At 52.9% G+C, this 18,514-nt stretch overlaps 1 protein-coding gene across 1 annotated transcript in view; it reads right to left on the bottom strand.

The window, feature by feature from the left end:
• FLI1 (Fli-1 proto-oncogene, ETS transcription factor) overlaps nt 1-18,514 on the bottom strand; it is a 117,419-nt gene that overhangs the window by 51,959 nt on the left and 46,946 nt on the right. The window contains exon 2 of the mRNA XM_081114141.1: nt 2,499-2,707. Within this exon, the coding sequence (XP_080970267.1) occupies nt 2,499-2,707 (209 nt within the window). The remainder of the gene's footprint in view (nt 1-2,498; nt 2,708-18,514) is intronic.

Genomic DNA, 18,514 nt, shown 5'->3' with positions numbered 1-18,514 from the left:
TGGGAGGAGGGTGTGCAGGGAGGGAATGACATGGAGGAGGGTGGAAAGAGGGTGTGTGTGGGGGGGGGGGCGGTGCAGGAGGGACTGGGGCTTTTGTCATAAGCCAGGGAAGGATTGTGAGCAAGACAGTTAGATGTTTTGAAAGGATGAATCTAGCTGCTGTGAAGAGGAAGTGGGGAGAGCAGGACGCCATGGGGGGTGTGTGTTGGGCGGGCGGGGGGCTGGAAGGAGAGTGCTGCTGGCTCGGCTGGAGGTGGGCGGTGCAGGTGAGCGGCAGTTGGATTCAGGCTCCAACAGACAGAAGACTCTCCCAGGGTGGGATCTGGGAGCTGTGGCGGCCAGGCCTGTGTGGGAGGCTTTGCTGAATGGCATTCCTTACTGCTTGGGGGCAGGGGGGGGGGTGTTGGCAGTAATGAGAGGGTGCACACAGAAGCACTGCACCAGGCAGAGAGGGAGGGAGGGAGGTGGCCCCAAGGCCAGGAGCCAGCAAGCCTGGGCTCTCGTGCCCCTTTGCCTCCTCTGAATCCTTAGACAAGTCACTGACCCCTCCGAGCTCAGATGTCTTTCTATGTCAGGATGGAATTCCTGCGTCTCCCTTCTAGGAGAGTGGTGGGGAGCAAGCGCTAAGATAATATGGAAAAGTGTTTGACACACTCCACCCTACCTACGCTGTGAGGAACGCATTATCCTTACTGTCTATGTGGAGAGACACTCATTTAAGGGGCTTCCGGCTCAGAACCCCTGAGCCGCCCTGAAATCCGAGATGTGAGATGGTGGCCGGAGATCCCAGAGACTGCTTTTGGTTAGTTGGAGAGATGTGGTAGGTCTGCGTGTTCCCACAGGCAGGTCTGAGACCAGGGCTGTCAGGGGGGGGGGGGGGTAGGGGGGGAGCAGGCGGAGGGTGTTCCCTCCTAGCCGCACGCACACTCCCCTCTCTTCTTTCTTTAGACTTATATCCTCGGTGGTGACTTCATCCGCCTCACAGTAAAACGCTTTAGAGAGGAAGCCTAAATCCAACTTCCAGCCCCAAAATACTATCTGAGCTTTAGTTTCCAAAGCCGCGCAGACATTTTTACCTGGATGTCCTACTGATGGCTCCCAAGGCATCTCCCAGAGTCGCTGACATCTCTCCTCAAAGCATCTCCGCTCCCATCTCCCGGGGCTGCTCACAGCACCATCCCTCCTACACCCATCTAGGTTCGTCATCTTTGATCCTTTCCTCTCAGATGCTCCCCCCCGCCCCCCCCCCCCCGCCACACACACACACACACACACACACACACACTCCATGCTTCAGTACTTGCGGGCCTGAGCCCTGGTGATTATCCCTTTGACATGCCTCTCATGCTTCTACCCCTCCTCATTTCCACCATCATCACCACTAGCCTCCCTGAGAACATTCCCATTTCTTTCCTGGGATATCGCAATAACGTCTTAGCTCTTCTTCCTGACTCGCTCCTTCCCACCCTCTGTGCACAATGATCATCAGCTCTCTCTCTGCAGTCACAGCCCCGAGGACAGAAATGCCATGTCTATGTTAAAAGTCAGTCTTTGCCGTGGAATGAGTCCCATCCTTTCTCAGCCTGCCATTCGGGGGCCGCCCTTCCTCTCACGTATATCTCCTTGCACTACGGGCCCACTGGATGACCAGGTACTTCATGCAGGAGGCCAGCCTTTCCCCTTTCACGCCTTTGCTGGTGGTGACCACATGACTGCCCAGCACGTTCTGAGTCCTGGGCACTATCCTGGCTCCTTCCCTCCAGCATCAGAACTGAGCCAGGGAGCAAGCCTGCGGAGAAGTGAACCTCCAGCGCTCTTTTAGACAGGAGGGAGCTGGCGCCCAGACACAGGCCGCGTGCCCAAGGGCAGCGCCAGCACTGGACCTGGGCTCTCTGCCGCCACGCCCGCTCTTCTTTGCCGCTGTGATTTTTCTCTCCTTGGACTCTCCCTCCACTTCTACGAGCACGGCCTTACCTCCCCGGGCACCAGCACCTCCAAACCCACTTTCTAAGTGTGGTGTGTGCCCCCTCACACAGCCAGCCCGTGGATGTGTTCACCTGTGTCATCAGGTGGACTCTGACTCTAAGATGGTGCGGTCATGCTTGCTCCGGCGAGACCCACACCGAGGGGTCAAGGACCTTCCACAGGCCAGGGAGGGGCGTCTTGTTGCTGAGTGATCCCCGCCAGGGGCTGTACCTGGGCCTCCAGAGTGTCTGCAGAGGAGGCCATGGGCCTAAACCAGGGAGCCAGGTGGGCTGGCCGGCCCTGCTCCGCCCACAGCCCTCATGTTGGTGTCTCTCACTCTCTTTTTCTCTCTCTATCATTTCACTCAGGCTCCCGGCTCAGCACCAGAGAGAACTTCACCTGCTGCAGAAACCCTAAGTGCCACTTAGGTCAGAGCTGCCCACTCAGACATGGACAGCAAGCATGCCTCCAGCGCCCCCTCCATCCCCAGCCCCTCCCCTGGCCTTGGAGCTACGCAGGCCTGGCGGGCTTACCTGGATCCATTCATGTGGTCGTACTCCCGCTTGACATTGACCCTCACTGGCTGATTAATCCACTCTTGCTGTGGCGGGAGGGGGTTGATTTTGTGGGGCTGGCCGTAGTCAGGACTCCCGGAGGCGGTCATGTCGGCCTTGGGGAGATGGGCCGCTCCGTACGTGGAGTCAAAGAGGGACTGGTCGTCGCTCACCACCGAGAGAGCCTCCTGGAGGGCAGAGAAGGAGAGAGAAAGCTCAGCGTCACTCCTGGCCCAGTGCCACTCCTCACCTGCTCTGCCTCTGAGCTGGCAGGGCGGCCCAGGCCACTCCTCGGATGCTGATTGACTCACACTCGGGGCAAGTCTACCCATATGCAAACGGGATGGCTTCTTGGCAGGTCACTCTGGGTGATGGGAGTTCGGGCATTAATGTGGGGACGGGGGCGGTCCACAGGCGTGTGTTCATTTGTTGCATCTGTAGCTGGGACCCCTAGAAAGGGGGGTGGGAGCAGGAGGCCCAAACACGTGGGTGCACAGTGAGCATGGGTAGTGCTGGCACACTGGGCTCAGCCAGGCAGGAGCGGAAATGCCTCTGACCAGCTGTGGGGGGCAGTTAAGCTGGGGGGTTGGGGGTGAGAGTAAGCATTCATTTCACAGGTGAGACCAGAGAGACCCACCCAGAGAGGTTATGTATTTAGCTCAGGGTCACACAAGGGAAGGGTGGGGCCCAGGGCTGTGGCCCCAGCTATTTTTGGTTTCTTTATCTGTAAACAGGAATAAGAATAGCTTTTTCAGAGTTGATAAGTGGTGTAAACGAGAAGACCTAGGGACAGGTGTCTAGCATGTTAAGAACAGCTCAGCAACGTGTGTGAAGAGCTGTCCGGGGTGTGTGAGTGTGCCTTGCACACCCAGGATTTTGATGGGAGGCCATCTGCTCCCCGGAACAGAGGGCTTCATCAGGCTTTCTCACCGGACCCCTTTAGATGACAGCTTCCTGCCTTACTCCTGCCCAGGGATGAGGGCAGGGCCTCAGCTATGTGGATGGGAGAATCCATCCGGGGAACTTCTGAAAGGGGTTGCTGTTTCCCACTCGGACTGGCCTGGCCCCTGACACAGGTGTGTGGAGTTCACGGGCTGAGAAAGGAAGCCTTGTGCTTTCAGAGGCCTTCTACCAACCGAAGCGTGAGCATGAGGTTCTCCCATTATTCCAAGTCCCCTCAAGTCACAGGGACCCCGGTTCACGGACTATGCTGTGGGGCTCACTTGATCACAAAACTACACCCAGTGAAGATGACCATTTTCAGAAAAGAAGGTGGTAAACTCTAACTAATTATGACCTATGACTACACAATCTCCAGTTGTGAAGATGGGATGGACCAATACATGAAAAATACAGCAGCCTCTGGCACATGCTACTAGTGACACCCCATCCGTGTTCGTTATGATGATTACTGGCGATCAAGTAAAGATTCTCGTGGGCTACCTGTTATGTGCTGAATTGTTGCCTTCGAATTCATCTGCTGAAGCCCAATCTCAGAGCCTCAGAATGTGTCTGTCTCTGGAAGTAGGTTCTTTAAAGGGATGGCTCACTGAAAGCGAGGCCGTTAGACGGGTCCTAGGCCAATCGGACCGGCGTCCTTGTAAGAGGAGGATATGGACACTGAGAGACAGCAGGGACGTGTGAGCACAGAGGAGCCACCACATGGAGAGAAGCGAGAGGGTGGCCACCTGAAGGCCAGGGAGAGGCCTCTGACCCTGCTGACCCCTGACCTTGGACTTTCAGCTTCCAGAATGGTGAGAAAATAAGCTTCTGTTAACTAAGCCACGCAGGCTGTGCTTCCAGGGCCATTTGTCTTTTGGTTATTATACCACTATCCGTATATTATTATCTCCATTCTACATTTCAGTTAGGGAGCAGCCCTGGCTCCACACCCCAAATCAGATTTTTGTTTTGGTTAATCCTCCCTCGAGGATATTTTCCATTGATTTTTAGAGAGTGGAAGGGAGGGGGAGAGAGAGAAACATCAATGTGAGAGAGACACATCGATTGGTTGCCTCCTGCATTCACCCCAACCAGAGCCTGCAACCAAGGTTCGAGGTACGTGCCCTTGACCGGAATCAAACCCGGGACCCTTCAGTCCACAGGCCAACACTATTCACTGAGCCAAACCAGCTAGAACCCAAACCAGTTTTGAACTGTCATCCAAGCCCAGTGTTATGGTTCTGAGTTGAAAGTGTGACACTGGAATCATCCAGAGGGCTGAGCCCTAGTTCATGAATTCCCGGGGTTCTACACGAGGGGGAGTACATTCCCAACTGGGACCTCAAAAGACCCTTTCAGGGGCCAAGGCGAAGAACAGTCCCCAGTTCCACTACAAGAAGAGATGACCTTGAAGGAATCAGGTGTCATATTCTGCTCTGACGAGGGGCTTACATGCTTGGTACATCCTGCACGAATTCTGGATTTCCAATAAAGACTCTCTTCCATCTCCCTTCCTCTAAGTTAGGGGAGAAGATGATGGAATCACAGAGGCAGGAGCCCTGGGAGGCAGAGTTGGACCTAGAGATGCTCAATGAAAGGCGAAGGATCCCTGCCTTCATTGTCCCCCCAGAGGGTAGGGCAGGAGGTAAGAACAGGCAGGAGGGTCAAGATAATGGGTCCAGCAGACGGCAAAACCAGGGCTCACATTCACAGACAGAGAATGCAGCAGAGCACAGCTCAGGCGAAGCTGGGCTATGGTGGTGACCGCGGAGCGTGGTACACTGAGAAGGGGTCACTGATGAGACAGTGCAGATGAGGTAAAGGATACAAACGCAGTTTGAACTCATTGGGGATAGAAGTTTCCTTTAGAAGTCAGGTCATAGTCAAAGGGAACTTGGTCACGTGGCCACACCACAGGAAGAGAAAGCCCAGGTTCACCCCAGAACCCCTCACGCGTCTGTGTGTCCCGTCTGTGACCAGGGATCCAGCGTGCATTTCCCCTGCATTTCCTCGGCGATGACATATCCCCACGCTCTTCTTGCCTTTCCTGTCCTTGCATTTCCTGGTCAGATCGCGCTCTCTCTGAGGTTGCCAATGCTACCGCCATCCTGCCGCAACCCCTGCTCAGATACCCCCGGAATCCCTCCTCACCGACAACAGCAAACCCATTCTCATGGGCTTGTTTTCTAGAACTCAGCTCTGCCCACCCTCCTGTCCGGGGACTCCCTGCTGTCACTCATGTCCCAGGCTAACTGTCCTCACTGCTCACTAAGCAAGGCCACTCGGTACACCTCTGTGTCTTAGAGTTCCTGGTCCCTGTTTGTGCCGGAGTGTCCTTTCACCTGGACACATGGCCGGTCCTTCCCACTGTGAGTGGTGAGCTCCTCACTCCTGAAACCTCCTGGTCCTGCCGTGGTTTGAGCTGAAAGCTGGGTGGGAATACTGCTTGAGTCCACACACACACACACACACACACACACACACACTCACATAATTCTGTTCACAATCATAGTAGACAAATGGCTTTTTCTTCCCCCACCCCCTTCCCGGCCCCCAATGGTATGGGGAAAGAATTGGTGGCTGCAGGAGGCTGGGAAGAGGGAAGAGGGAGATGAAGGAGGGGTTCCCTGTCTGGCCTGCTGGGCTGAATTAGAAAACCCAATATAGGCAGGAGGAGGGCGATGAAGACCACCAACTAGGAATAATGGATTTGGGGAGACAGGCCCCAAACAAGTTGGTTTGGGAGCCTGGTGAAAATAGGAATTGAGGAGAAAGCCCTCATGGCCTTTGAGAGGAAATAGCACCCCCTTTGGCCATTCAGGGCAGAAAGCCTTGGGGATAGAAGTTTGGTTATAACATCCATTATCTGCATAACATTATCTCCATTCTACATCTCAGTTAGAATGGAGACCAACAGACTCCCAAGACGACATTATTACTGGGACCTTGGCAAGGACACAACATCTTTATGGTGGGCAGGGGACCTTCTCCAAGCTATTGTGGGGGTGGCAGACTGTGTGAGCACCATGTTCCTGCTGGGGACCCGCCGACGTCACTAAGGGTGACAGCGTGGATGAGGGCACCAACAGGCTGCCTGTATCAGGTGAGGAGCTGCTGAGCTGGCAGACATTTCCATGACATGCTTGTAGCTATGACACATGTGTAGCTGCTGCCGTTCATATGTTTCTTATAACAGGGTTTACTTTTACTTAAAGCTTTTAAAGGCTGCAGGTAAAACTCTTGGGTGGACTTCAAACTCTTGACAGAAATAAGTGCACTGTTGGCGTTCAAGAACTTTTCATTGAGGATTGGCTAAGTATTTAGCTTTGGGGTGATTGACTGAATAGAAAAAATGCATAAGAATTAATAAACTCTCCTCCAAGTGACTAAATTTCTTGGTTTTTAATGACTTCTCTGGTTGACTTTGGATTCTACACTCATCCTTTCATTCAGATGAAGGCTAGTTATTCTTTTAAAGACTTGCTGAGTCCAGGTTGTTGAGGGCATGCTACCTAAAAACAGACTTCCAAGCAGGAAATACAGGAGTGGGGGCTCCCTAATCCTGTGGGGTGCCCGGCTCTGGGGTCACTCTTTGCCCCATTAGTTGCCCCTGGGAAAGGAAGACCTCATTGGCTCAGTGATTAGATTTTCAGGAGCCCATATGGGCATCCCCTTCGGCCCCATTACCAGAGAGCTCAGGCCAGGGCAACTCCTGAAGTGGCACTTTAGCCCTGAGTCAAGCAGATGGCCATATGTACCCATAGAAGTGCTGACCACATTGTATCAATGTTCCTTCCCATGATCCCCTGCTGACCCAGGGAGCCAGCAGACATCCATGGCCAATGGGGCACTTGTCTTGGTGTGGGAACCCTTTCCTACCCAAACTGGCACCTCACTTATAATCCATCCTGTGTCCTCATTATCAAAAACAGATCAAAGCAGCAGGCAATGATCATAGCATTGATTAAGTACAAAACACTGTTTACTCTGCATGAGTAATCTAACTTATCCCTCCCGGCAATTCTATAAGGGATGTGCCACTATCACCCCTATTTTTTCAGATAAGAAGATGGATATTCAGAGACATGTAGTAACTTGCTCAGGTCACACAGCAAATGAGGGTGATCTGGGGTTCAAATTCAGATCTGCTGTCTGGGTATCTAATCACTACCATTCACTCGCCAATTAGAATGAACTCTTTGGGGGTAACCCTGGTGTCTATTGTAACCAACAGCACAATCTCAGAGAGCTCCGAGATCCAATCCACGCTCTTTCGTGCCTCACCTGGTGCAACTTCATTTCCTCCTCTGTAGAATGGGAACAAAAATACTGCCTAATACAATAGACTTCCAATAAAGACAAAATGAGATCACATAAGTGAAATACCTCAACCAAGTGCCTAAAGTTCCCAGAACATAGTAAAATCCTTACATTAAGAACATTTTTTAAGGACTCACTATGCTGAGAGATGTCTTGGGGGCCTTTGGGTTAGAGATGGGGGACAGATAAAACCAGTGAGATTAGCCCCTTCTCAACTGTAGCTTACTTCAAAGTAACCATGGTTGCCTAAGGTTCAAAATGAGCAAGCTTGCAGATAATAGATAGATTTTGAGATGCGAATTCAGTGGGCCTTCTAGGGTCCGGAGCTGACTTCACTCATCTGTGTCCACTGTCCTTCTCAAACCTTGCCTTGCTCCCCTGGGCCTCGGGCCCCTCTCAGCTTCAGAATTCAGGCCTCTAGGTGGCACAGATAAGGCTCCATCAGCTGGCCATGCCAACAGGGGAGGAGGCCTCAGGACCTCGGTCATAAACATAGTAGGCGGTTAACACCTGCTCATATTGCTGTTCACATATCACGTAGGCAGCAAATGCCAGAATAGTGCTGTGTGCATGCCTGTGAATCCACTAGTTTAAAACACCTCCCTTATTTTGGGATTTGTTACATACATGTACATATATATATATATATACACACACAGATGTATATGTATTTCTATATTCTTTTCATGTGCTATACTAGCAGATGAATCTTCAAGCATCTGTTTGCAGATTAAGTCGAAGGTTAGTTTCCATGTGCATATCAGTTAAGCGGTGGGGGATGTGGTCAGAACGTTGCCACGTGATGGCCCTGCTGATACGAACGCTGAGCAGAAGCTTCTGCACCTCCAAACAGCTTAGCTGAGGCAGAGATGAAAGCGCCTCCCTCCTCCCTCGCAGCGAGAGAAGGTGAGAAGTGTGCTGAGGACACCCCCCCCCCCTACCATTCTATCTAGGAATCCAGGAGAGAAATTCCAGGTGCGGGAAGGATGCACACGCGATCCACAGTCATGAGCCAAATGAAGTCAGAGAAGGAAAAGTCCCAATCTTTCCTGATCTTTCCCTAATTCTCACAACTAGACTAAGTTTTATTTCCGGCACAGGGATGACCCAGGCATGGTCCTGCCTTCCTTTCCCCCGTCCTGCTGGAACCTTTAAGGACAGGCTCTGCGGCTGAGGAGCTGGGCTGGAGGCCAGTGGAAGGAATGTCAAAAGCAACCAGACCAAGTCCCGGCTGCTGCTCCCGCCAGTGCATCCACCTGACTCCCAGGCCTGGCCTGGTCTTGTGGAGAGCTAATCTCCCAGTCAGTGGTCCCCCAGGCAGCACAAGCTTTGGCTTTTTATTAGGTTCTTTGCATAAGGACACGAAGTCCCTTCTCTTGCCAACCTGAGGGCATACGAACTTCAGCAAGATCCTCTGTCTTTTCCCTTTGGAAACCAGCAGGCTCACAGCAGTGGGCTGGGGCGGGGGGAGGAGGTGTTGTGGGGCAGGGGTAGTCTCACCACAGTCCAGCCTGGAGTGTCTGGAGTGAGGGCTGCTGTGAGTTACTTCAAGTCCTTTGCTTCTCCCTCTTTTTTTAAAAATTTTTTTTATTGATTTCAAAGAGGAAGGGAGAGGGAGAGAGATAGAGACATCAATGATGAGAGAGAATCAGTGATCGGCTGCCTCCTGCACTGGGGATCGAGCCTATAACCAGGGCACGTGCCCTGACCAGAAATCAAATGCTGATCTCCTGGTTCATAGGTTGACGCTCAACCACTGAGCAACACGGGCCAGGCTTTGCTTCTCCCTCTTTCTGCCAGCCCACTGCTGGCTCATTATTTCCATCCCACTGTGGGCAGGTGGAAAAAGGGAAGAAATGCTACATTTCTCGAAAGTTGCCTCAGAAAGAAGGTGAATAGCCATCAGTCACCAAATATGAGCCGAAAGCTCCCCACACAGGGACATGCCAGCCACCTGCGCTCCGGCCTGGCTGGCTGCCTTTGACCCAAATGGCAGAGCGATATTTCCGAATTGTGCCGCTCCCATCAGGAGGCAGGGGCCACCTCCCCTCCCCAGGACCCAGGAGGGACTCTGGGACTGCCTCTGCAGCAGAAGGTGGCAGAAGTGACCCTGCACGACTTCCAAGGCCAGGTGCTCAATGGCATCACGACTTCCACCTGCTTCCGGTTCTGTCTTGGGCCCCTAGTCCTTGGATACCATCCACCGTGTCATGAAGAAGCCCCAAGCAGTGCCAGCAGAGAAACCGCAAGCAGAGAGGCCCACAGCGAGGGGACCTGAGGCCATCAGCCACCAGCCAGCGTCCACCTCCAGACTTGGGACTGAAGAGCCTTCGGATGAAGGCTGACCGAGCTGAGGAGCATAATAGCTCTTTTGTGTCACTAGATTTGGGGACCGTTTATGTAGCCACTGGCTCATCTGCTCCCAGGTTCATCAGCAACAAGAGAATTCATACTCAAAGGAGGCAGAGGATAGTCGTTGGGTGTCCTCAAACTGTGGGTACAGGCACCGGATGGCAGGAATCGGCACCCCGACTGACTAGGTGGGGAAGTTGAGGCGCAGAGTCTAGCCCAGCCGAGGGCAAACTACGGACCGCGGGCCGGATCCGGCCCATTTGAAATGCATAAAACTAAAAAAAAAAAAAAAAAAAAAAAAAGACCGTACCCTTTTATGTAATGATGTTTACTTTGAATTTATATTAGTTCACACAAACACTCCATCCATGCTTTTGTTCCGGCCCTCCGGTCCAGTTTAAGAACCCATTGTGGCCCTCGAGTCAAAAAGTTTGCCCACCCCTGGTCTAGCCTCTCTGGGTTCCTAGAGTGAGGAGACTCCATCTCAGCACCCAGACCTAAGTCCTCCGATAACCACAGTGCGGGATTACCCCCAGACACACGACAGCCAGGAAACAAACAAGGACCGTGTTTGTCAGGTGAGAAAGAATAGAACAAGGACTGTTTGACGGCAAGAAGCTTACAAGGAACTTACACAACCGTGGCCGCATTTGGCCTTCCTAAGGCTTTCTAAAGTCTTGTATTAGACGTGCGTGAGGATCCTCAATAGTTGACAAGGAACCTGAGGCTTAAAGAGGCTCAGCACCTGCCTCCGGCCTCTCTGCAGGTGACGCTGCGAGCCGGCAGCCTGACAGCAAGGCTTCTGCGCTCGCCCCAGGCTGGTGATGGCGAACCTATGACACGCGTGTCAGAGGTGACACGCGAACTCATTTTTTTGGTTGATTCTTCTTTGTTAAATGGCATTTAAATATACAAAATAAATATCAAACATATAAGTCTTTGTTTTACTCTGGTTGCAAAGATCAAAACATTTCTATATGTGACACGGTTCCAGAGTTAAGTTAGGGTTGTTCAAAATGCTGACACGCCGAGCTCAAAAGGTTCCCCATCACGGCCTCAGACTTTCCCGTTTGCTAACTTCGACGCTGGGCTCTGCTGCATCCCCTGCTGCCCTGGAAGCTCACAGAGCTTGCCTGCTTCCTCAAGCACCTTCTTTTTTAAAAAAATATATTCTACTGATTTTTTACAGAGGAAGGGGAAGGGATAGAGAGTTAGAAACATTGATGAGAGAGAAACATCGACCAGTTGCCTCCTACGCACCTCCTACTGGGGGTGTGCCTGCAACCAAGGTACATGCCCTTGACCGGAATCAAACCTAGGACCCTTCAGTCTGCAGGCCGACGCTCTATCCACTGAGCCAAACCGGTTAGGGCTTCAAGCATCTTCTTGAAATGTGCCCTCCCCACTACCCCTGAGTTCCCCTGCCCCCTCCCCGGTACTTAGCTCTTCACTTACTGGGGAGGGGATGACCTAGACCGAGGCGGCCAAGTTCCTGGAACATGGAATGGGAATCCTTCGCAGATGAAAGTACTTTGTTTAATGGAGTTTAATAAATTACGGGGACGAGCCTGAAGGAGTTCAGAGCAGAGGGTCCCGGTCCTCGGAAGGCGCTCATGTAACAGAATCCAGAGGGGCCCCTGTTCATCACTGTCTCCCATTAGGCGCTGCTCCAGGGCTCCCGTGGGTTTTACCTTTGCCCGTTGACGTTGAGTTTTCACAGTCACTTTTTTGACCATAACCACATTTAAAGGGCATCTGTAAAGATCAAAGTGAAATCCTCCTCCCACAGAGAATGATTTTACTGCGAAAGGAAACAAGTGCTGACTATGGAAGGTGAGCGGAAGGGGACAGAGGTTCATCTGAGCCCAGGGGAAAGGGGCATTTACCGTCCGCTTTCTGTTTCCGTCGAGTGGGTCTGCCCGCCCTCCAAGCTGCTTTTTCTCCAGGACCATGGGGACAGCGAAAGGGACAGGATTGATCTGTTGTGTAAAAGTTCCATTTGGCCCTCGCCTATAGGCTGAAGGGACCCGGGTTCAATTCTGGTCAAGGGCATATGCCGGGGTTGTTGGCTCGATCCCCAGTAGGGGGCGTGCAGGAGGCAGTCGATCAATGATTCTCTTTCATCACTGATGTTTCTATCTCTCTCTTTCCCCTCTTCTTTGAAATAAAAATATATTTTTTATAGAAGTAGTTACATTTGTCAGTCCGAAGTCAAGCTCCCCTCTGTTAATAGGGGCGACCTGATCTCTAAGGTGGACCCCATGGTGCCCGAGGGACAGGGCAGAATGAGGGTGAGACAGGAGGCTCACTGTGGTTGGGAAGCTCAGGTGTTCTCTCCTGTGAAATCGAGGCCGTGTTCTCTTGCCGATTTGCTGGGATGAAAAACCAGAATAAAGCCCTCACTAGAGCAAAGGGGGAGGATGAACAGAGAGCTGTCAACCATCAAAACACAATCCCGATGCCAGGGGGCGAGGCTGGCAGGGAAGGCAGCATCCTCAAAGGCGGCCCAGGACCCCCGGCAGACGTAGTTGCCTGTGCGTGTCACTGCTCTCCGCTGGCCCTGGGGCTGCATTCTGCCTGGCGCACCGGCTGGCTGTTCCCGTCACTATCAAGACTGGAACAGCAGTGGCTAACGTCCTGTTGCTCAGAGTGACCCTTCCTTTCCTTTCTCTGCGCGGGGACAACAACAGGGTCAAAGACTGGCATGGCAGGCGCTCCAAGCCAAGGGGCTGGTGCCCGGTGCCTATGCGGTACGAGAGGTTCTATACTTGAGTGTGGTTTTCCGTCGGCACAGGCCGTGGCACGAGGGGATGGTGGGAGATCTGGACCCAGCTGGGAACAGGCTCTGTCTCCCAGAGGCTCTGTAGCATGGTCTCTGTCGAAGGGATCCAAAGGCAACGGGCAAAGGAAGCAAACCCCATCTTGGTCTCTTCACTCCACCAGGTGCTGCTTTAAAAATCTGCTCCAGTAACAGGCCCCCGCTCCCAGCTGGGTCCATGCGGAGCTTTCCTGCCTTTGGGATGTTGGGCAGATTCCTAGCCTCTGGGTTCCGGGAGAACTTTAACTGTCGTCTACCGAGCGTTTAATGCTCTTCAGTGATGATGAACGGCCCTGCGGCCCAGACCCCAGACAGCTGGGAGCCTGGAAGGCTGCGGTGCGTCATGGGGTCTGCATGTCACCCCGGGCCTGGGAGCCAGGACACAGTTCTTGAGCGTTCTTATTGCTTGAGAGCGGGAGGCTGGGGAAGTTCCCCGAAGTCAGGGCTTCCTGGGCCTGGCCTGGGGCTGTACCCAGAGGCTCTCAATCTGGTCCCTGCTGACAAGAGTGACAAAGGGAAGGGGGCGAGTGAGGCAGTTCAGGTTGGTATCGACGGGCTCCCCCAGGGGCAACGGACTCCGGTCTACCTGGGCTGGGGACGGTGCTTCCTGCGATGCTCTGTGAGCCCTGGGAGAGGAGGAAGGGGAGGTGGCATGTGCCCTGGGCTGCTTCTTTGACATCTGGGGTCATGAGAACTTTCCCATCGTTTTCCTCAAAGACTAATTCTGCTGCCGGAGGGAGGAGCCATGTCCACCTTACTCACTGTTTCCATCCCAGTTGCTCAAACCGTTCCTGGTACCCAGTAGGTGTGCAGTGCCCTTTTTGATGGATAACCCGCAGAGCATGATGGGAAATGCACAGACCTTCTTCCCCAGCCATCACCTCGACCACCAGCCAGATGTCCTGTTCTATCTCTTGGCTATGAGCAACTTCCATTAAGCCTTGCACTACGGGCTTGTCCATTAAAAACAAAAAACAAAACACCAGCCATACCCTGTGACTTTCTTGTTCGAATTTAAACAAAAAGCCACTGGCCCCTCCCCCCAACAACAACGTGGGGTTCTTTTCCTAGAAGCTGTGATCTTATCCGACCATTTCCTCACGTGACAGCTATTGTGGCAGCTGATGCCCTTACAGTCACAGGAGGCCCACGAGGAAACCTGCGCACGGGGCCCTCTGCCAATTCCTCCTCGCTGTCCCCAAGGAGCCCCTGGCAGGAGGACCGGAGCAAGCCCGCCTCGGGGAGCAGGGGGCCTGCCTCGCGCGGTCTCACCCCGATGGTCAGACTGGGCAGCGCAGGAGAGACTCCATTTCATTCTGTGTCCTGGCAGGGCGTTGGGAAGAGAGGAGGCCCCGAGTCCATGTCCCAGTTCTTAATGGCTAGTTCCTTTCCAGGGTTCATGCCTGAGGAGCTAGGCTGGGTGACCTCATGCCCATCGAGACCTCAGTGGACAGGATTTCCAACTTTCTTTTTTTTTTTTATCCTCATTGAAGGATATGGTCATTGATTTGAGAAAGAGAGACAAAGAGAGAAACATCAATGTGCGAGAAACATGGGTTGGCTGCCTCCTGTATGCACTCGGACTGGAGATCGAACCCACAAGCTTTGGGTGCACAGAATGATGCTCCAACCAATTGAGCCAGCCGACTAGGGCACTGTTCCCAGCTCTCACATCTGGAGGAACCCTTCACTCCGAGGTGTTTGTTCTTCTGTGGCCTCTGGGCATATGGTTACCATATTGCTGCATCCACATGTGGCAAAACCTTTGAGGAGGGGAGTCACGGGAGGAGGGGTGCCTAAGGAGGCCAGTTTTCTGGGCTGGCTCAGCAGCCCCGGCCCCATCTCTGCCTGTGTTACTCTGCCCCTTCGTTCCCTTTACACCCTCTGCTCATTCTCCCTTCTGCCTTCTTCACTTATTCCTGCATCCTGGTCCTATTCCATCTCACTCTCTTGCTCTTTCTTCTGCATTTTAGTGCTCTATTTCAAATAGTTTCTCTTTTTGTTACATAAGACCTACTGCCCCTTTCTCATCCTTAGACATCTATTTATTATATACATTTCTGGGTTTCTTTTTGGGTGTCTGCAAACACATCCGTGAAAATCGGCATCCCTTTCCTTTCCGTCAACCCAGCTGTCCCTGCATAGACCTGCCTTCCTCATCCCTTCACCTCATCAGATCTCATTCACTCAACAAACTTGTATGGAAGACCTACTATGTGTCAGGCATCCAGGAGGCACAGGAGATGAAAGATAAATGAATGAAAACTCATACCCTTGCCCTTGGGGAGCTCAGGACTGGAGAGTGGGATGAGAGGACAGGGGCAAGGCCTCCTGGAAGAGGTGGAGCCTGGGACCAGTGGAAGGTGACCTCCCAGATCTCCTCGAGTTCCACCATCCCCTCCATGATATGTCCCTGGCCCCTCCAGCCCACCCCAGGGACCGCTCATTCTACTGAGTCTGCAGTACTTTCTCTGCCACCAGTTCAGCTCTTTATTCCAGACGGCCTGTCACACTGCTTTATTTGTACTTAACTCCTGCCTTACAGTGTAGCTTTCCATAGGGTTAGGTCCTGTCTTTCCAACTCAACTGAACACCCGTCAAGGATGGATTTTCTTTGTGGTTTTCCACAGACATGATGAACACTCACAGCTACACGTCAGGATCGGAGCCGGGCGCCCAGCACGCCTTAGTTCTGTGACTTCGGGCGAAGCAGTGACGCCCTGTCGCCCTGTCTGCACACGAGCGGCCAAGCACCCGCTCATCTGGGAGCTCGGCTCCATCTCCAGCGCACAGCTGGTCTCTCGGTTGGCAGCCACCCTCCCTCCGCGCAGTCACCCACCGGGCTGGCCTTCATCTTTGCTTGTCTCGAGTGCCAGGCCTGGGCTGTCTGGCACGGGGCCTCCTGTCTCTCGGCATCCATCTAGAGGGAAGGCAGATACTTTGTGAACAAGCCCTGCCAGGGCCGTCCAACGAAAACAGCTCAGTGGGATTACAGGGCGGCGTTTTCTTTGTCAATCTCACTAAAACCATTGGAACAGAAATTCCCGCTGAAGCCCACTGACAGCTCCCAGGGACTCGGGGCTGATTTTGTGTCTCCATAAAGGGCACATAATGTTCTGCTCTTGGACGCTTCTGGACGTGGCGGCCTTGCCCAGGAGGAGCCGTGCCTGTCTGTCTGTCTGCCTCAAGGCCTGGTGTCTTGGTGGCCGGGAGGCTTAATCCTTGGCATTTCCAACACTGATGGGAAACGGGAAGCCAGCCTCCAGGTGGCGATGCCCTGAGATGTCCAAACACTTCATCTGAAGTCGCTCAGCTGCTCTCCCCTGCCCGGTCCCTTTCCTTCAGGACCCACTGGCAAAAGCTGTCTGGTTCCCACGCTGCTCTTCCTGCTTGGTTTCCCCATGAGTCGCCTCTCCAGCGCTCATTGTGGGCTTGGAGATTTTCAGAAGAAGGCCAAGCTTCATGATGCCAACCTTCCCAATCCTGCCCTTCTTGGGAAACTGAGGGAACAAAATGCCCTTGGGGGAACCTTGGGCTCAGCTGTTCCTTTTAATCCTCAATCAAGAAAGGTGTCTGGTCCTAGCCGGTTTGGCCCATTGGGTAGAGCGTTGGCCTGCAGACTGAAGGGTCCTGGGTTCAATTCCGGTCAAAGGCCCATACCTAGGTTGCAGGCTGGATCCTTGGCACATCGATGTTTCTCTCTCTCTCTCTGTCTGTCCCCGTCCCTTCCACTCTCTAAAAATACAAATCAACGGGAAAATATCCTCAGGTGAGGATTAACAACAACAACAACAAAAAGAAAGGTTTCGGGTCCAAAAGCCTGAATGACTTTTCAAATGGTTTGAGGATTCTTGGAAAGAACAAGAGCGCACTCTTCAACCTCACTCTTATGATAAAATCAAAATTAAGAAACAACAAAGGTTTATTTAAGCCTATGATTCTTCTACACAGAAAGAAATTGAATGCTTTACTTTGATCCTCTCGACCAATAGAAATTAGTGACGTCCGATAGACATTTCCACCATAGAAAATGTGGTAAACTTTGCGTTGCGCAATATAGAGTAGCCAAACATCTGAAACAGGGCTAGTGTAACCAAGGAACTGAATGTAAAATTTTAGTTCATTTACATCTAAATAGCCACACGTTACTAGCGGTGACCACACTGACCAACACAGGTTCTGCTTGGTGGCCCTACAAGTGCTACTCAAAACACACACAAAGCCCCTTTGCATATTTCTTTAAAACATCCTGTCTCATTATGGGATCATGAAACCTATTTGTCCCCAAAAAGCATTCCTTCATGGATGCATTCATTCATTCATTCATTCATTCAACAAATATTCACAGGACGCGTGCTATGCATCGGCCCTATGATAAAAGTCAGGAAAATGTCAATGGGCAAATGACGCTCCCATGCTTGACTGGCGTTTGTTGATTACTACGGAATTGGGAGATGTGCACAAACTTTTCCTCCGCTGATAGGACTATGTCTCTGCAGTGAACTAAACGTGTGAGAAGATGCAGAGGATTTGGGGGACGCCAGGGTCACCCCGAAGGAGTCAGCAGCGGCTCCAGATCGGCTGTGTGAGCGCTGCCTCTGCTCCGCAGTTGGAAGGAGATGGTGGGGAAGACCCTGAATTAAATGAGGTGGGAATCAAGAAGTATCGTGAGGGTTCAATTACACAAGAAAGTTCCACCAAAGAACTCTGCAAAGTGTGAGACTGTGAGCTCACGAACGATCTGAGCGATGGCCTCCCCAGCCACCAGGGGAGCCATCTCCCAAAGCGGGGAAGCCACTGGCCCACCCACTCATGAGAAGGGGGCAGGAGGGGAGGCAGAGATGGCATCGCCACTGTGAGGCAGGGGGATTTCAGAGGAGGGGAGAGCAGTGAGCTGAGCAGGAATGTGGCCCAGGGGCAGGTGGTCACAGTTCACTGACTGTCGACCAATGTAGCAGGGACTTTCCTGGTCATAAATAGCCAGCCAGGGCCCCAGGTAAACACTTCGCCTCTTCTCAGCAGCTCGCAGCAGGGAGAAGGGCACAGCCCCGCAGGGTCACCTCGAAGGCTCATCCGCTAAGGGTTTTGCCAGGCACTGTGTCCACTTAGTAAACTGTGTGGCTCTCACTGGCGGGTCCTCGCACAGTACCCAGAAGGCAGGTGGCGTTGAGCAGTGATAAGACCCTGCAGTGGATGCCCCTCGCCCTGACTGGCTGGAAGGCACTGGGCTGGCTCAGACCCCAGGGCCCAATCCCAGTGGGTGGTGATTGTCCCTTAACCCGGAGCTGCAGACTGCCTGCTCCTGGTCCTGAACACGGCGCTGGTCCCCTCAAACCCTCAGCCTCTGCCACTCAGCCTGGTGGCTCTGGTGCCACCTCTGCCAGGAGGCCCTTCCCTCTCTCCCTCTGGGTTCACATTTGCATGAGAACAGGATCTTTGCTGCTGCACATTCTCTCCCTCCTCTCACCTCCCTTCTTCTCTGTTCACTGTCCCCATCTCATCCAGGCCCAGGCCCAAACATCATCCAAGTCATCACCCACCACCCAGACTGTAGGCAGTGGCC

Source organism: Myotis nattereri (genome assembly GCF_964212035.1).
Source record: "Myotis nattereri genome assembly, chromosome: 19".
In the NCBI taxonomy this organism is placed as follows: Eukaryota; Metazoa; Chordata; class Mammalia; order Chiroptera; family Vespertilionidae; genus Myotis; species Myotis nattereri.
Note: the sequence above shows the minus strand (reverse complement) of the source record. Positions and strands in the feature narration are given on the sequence as shown.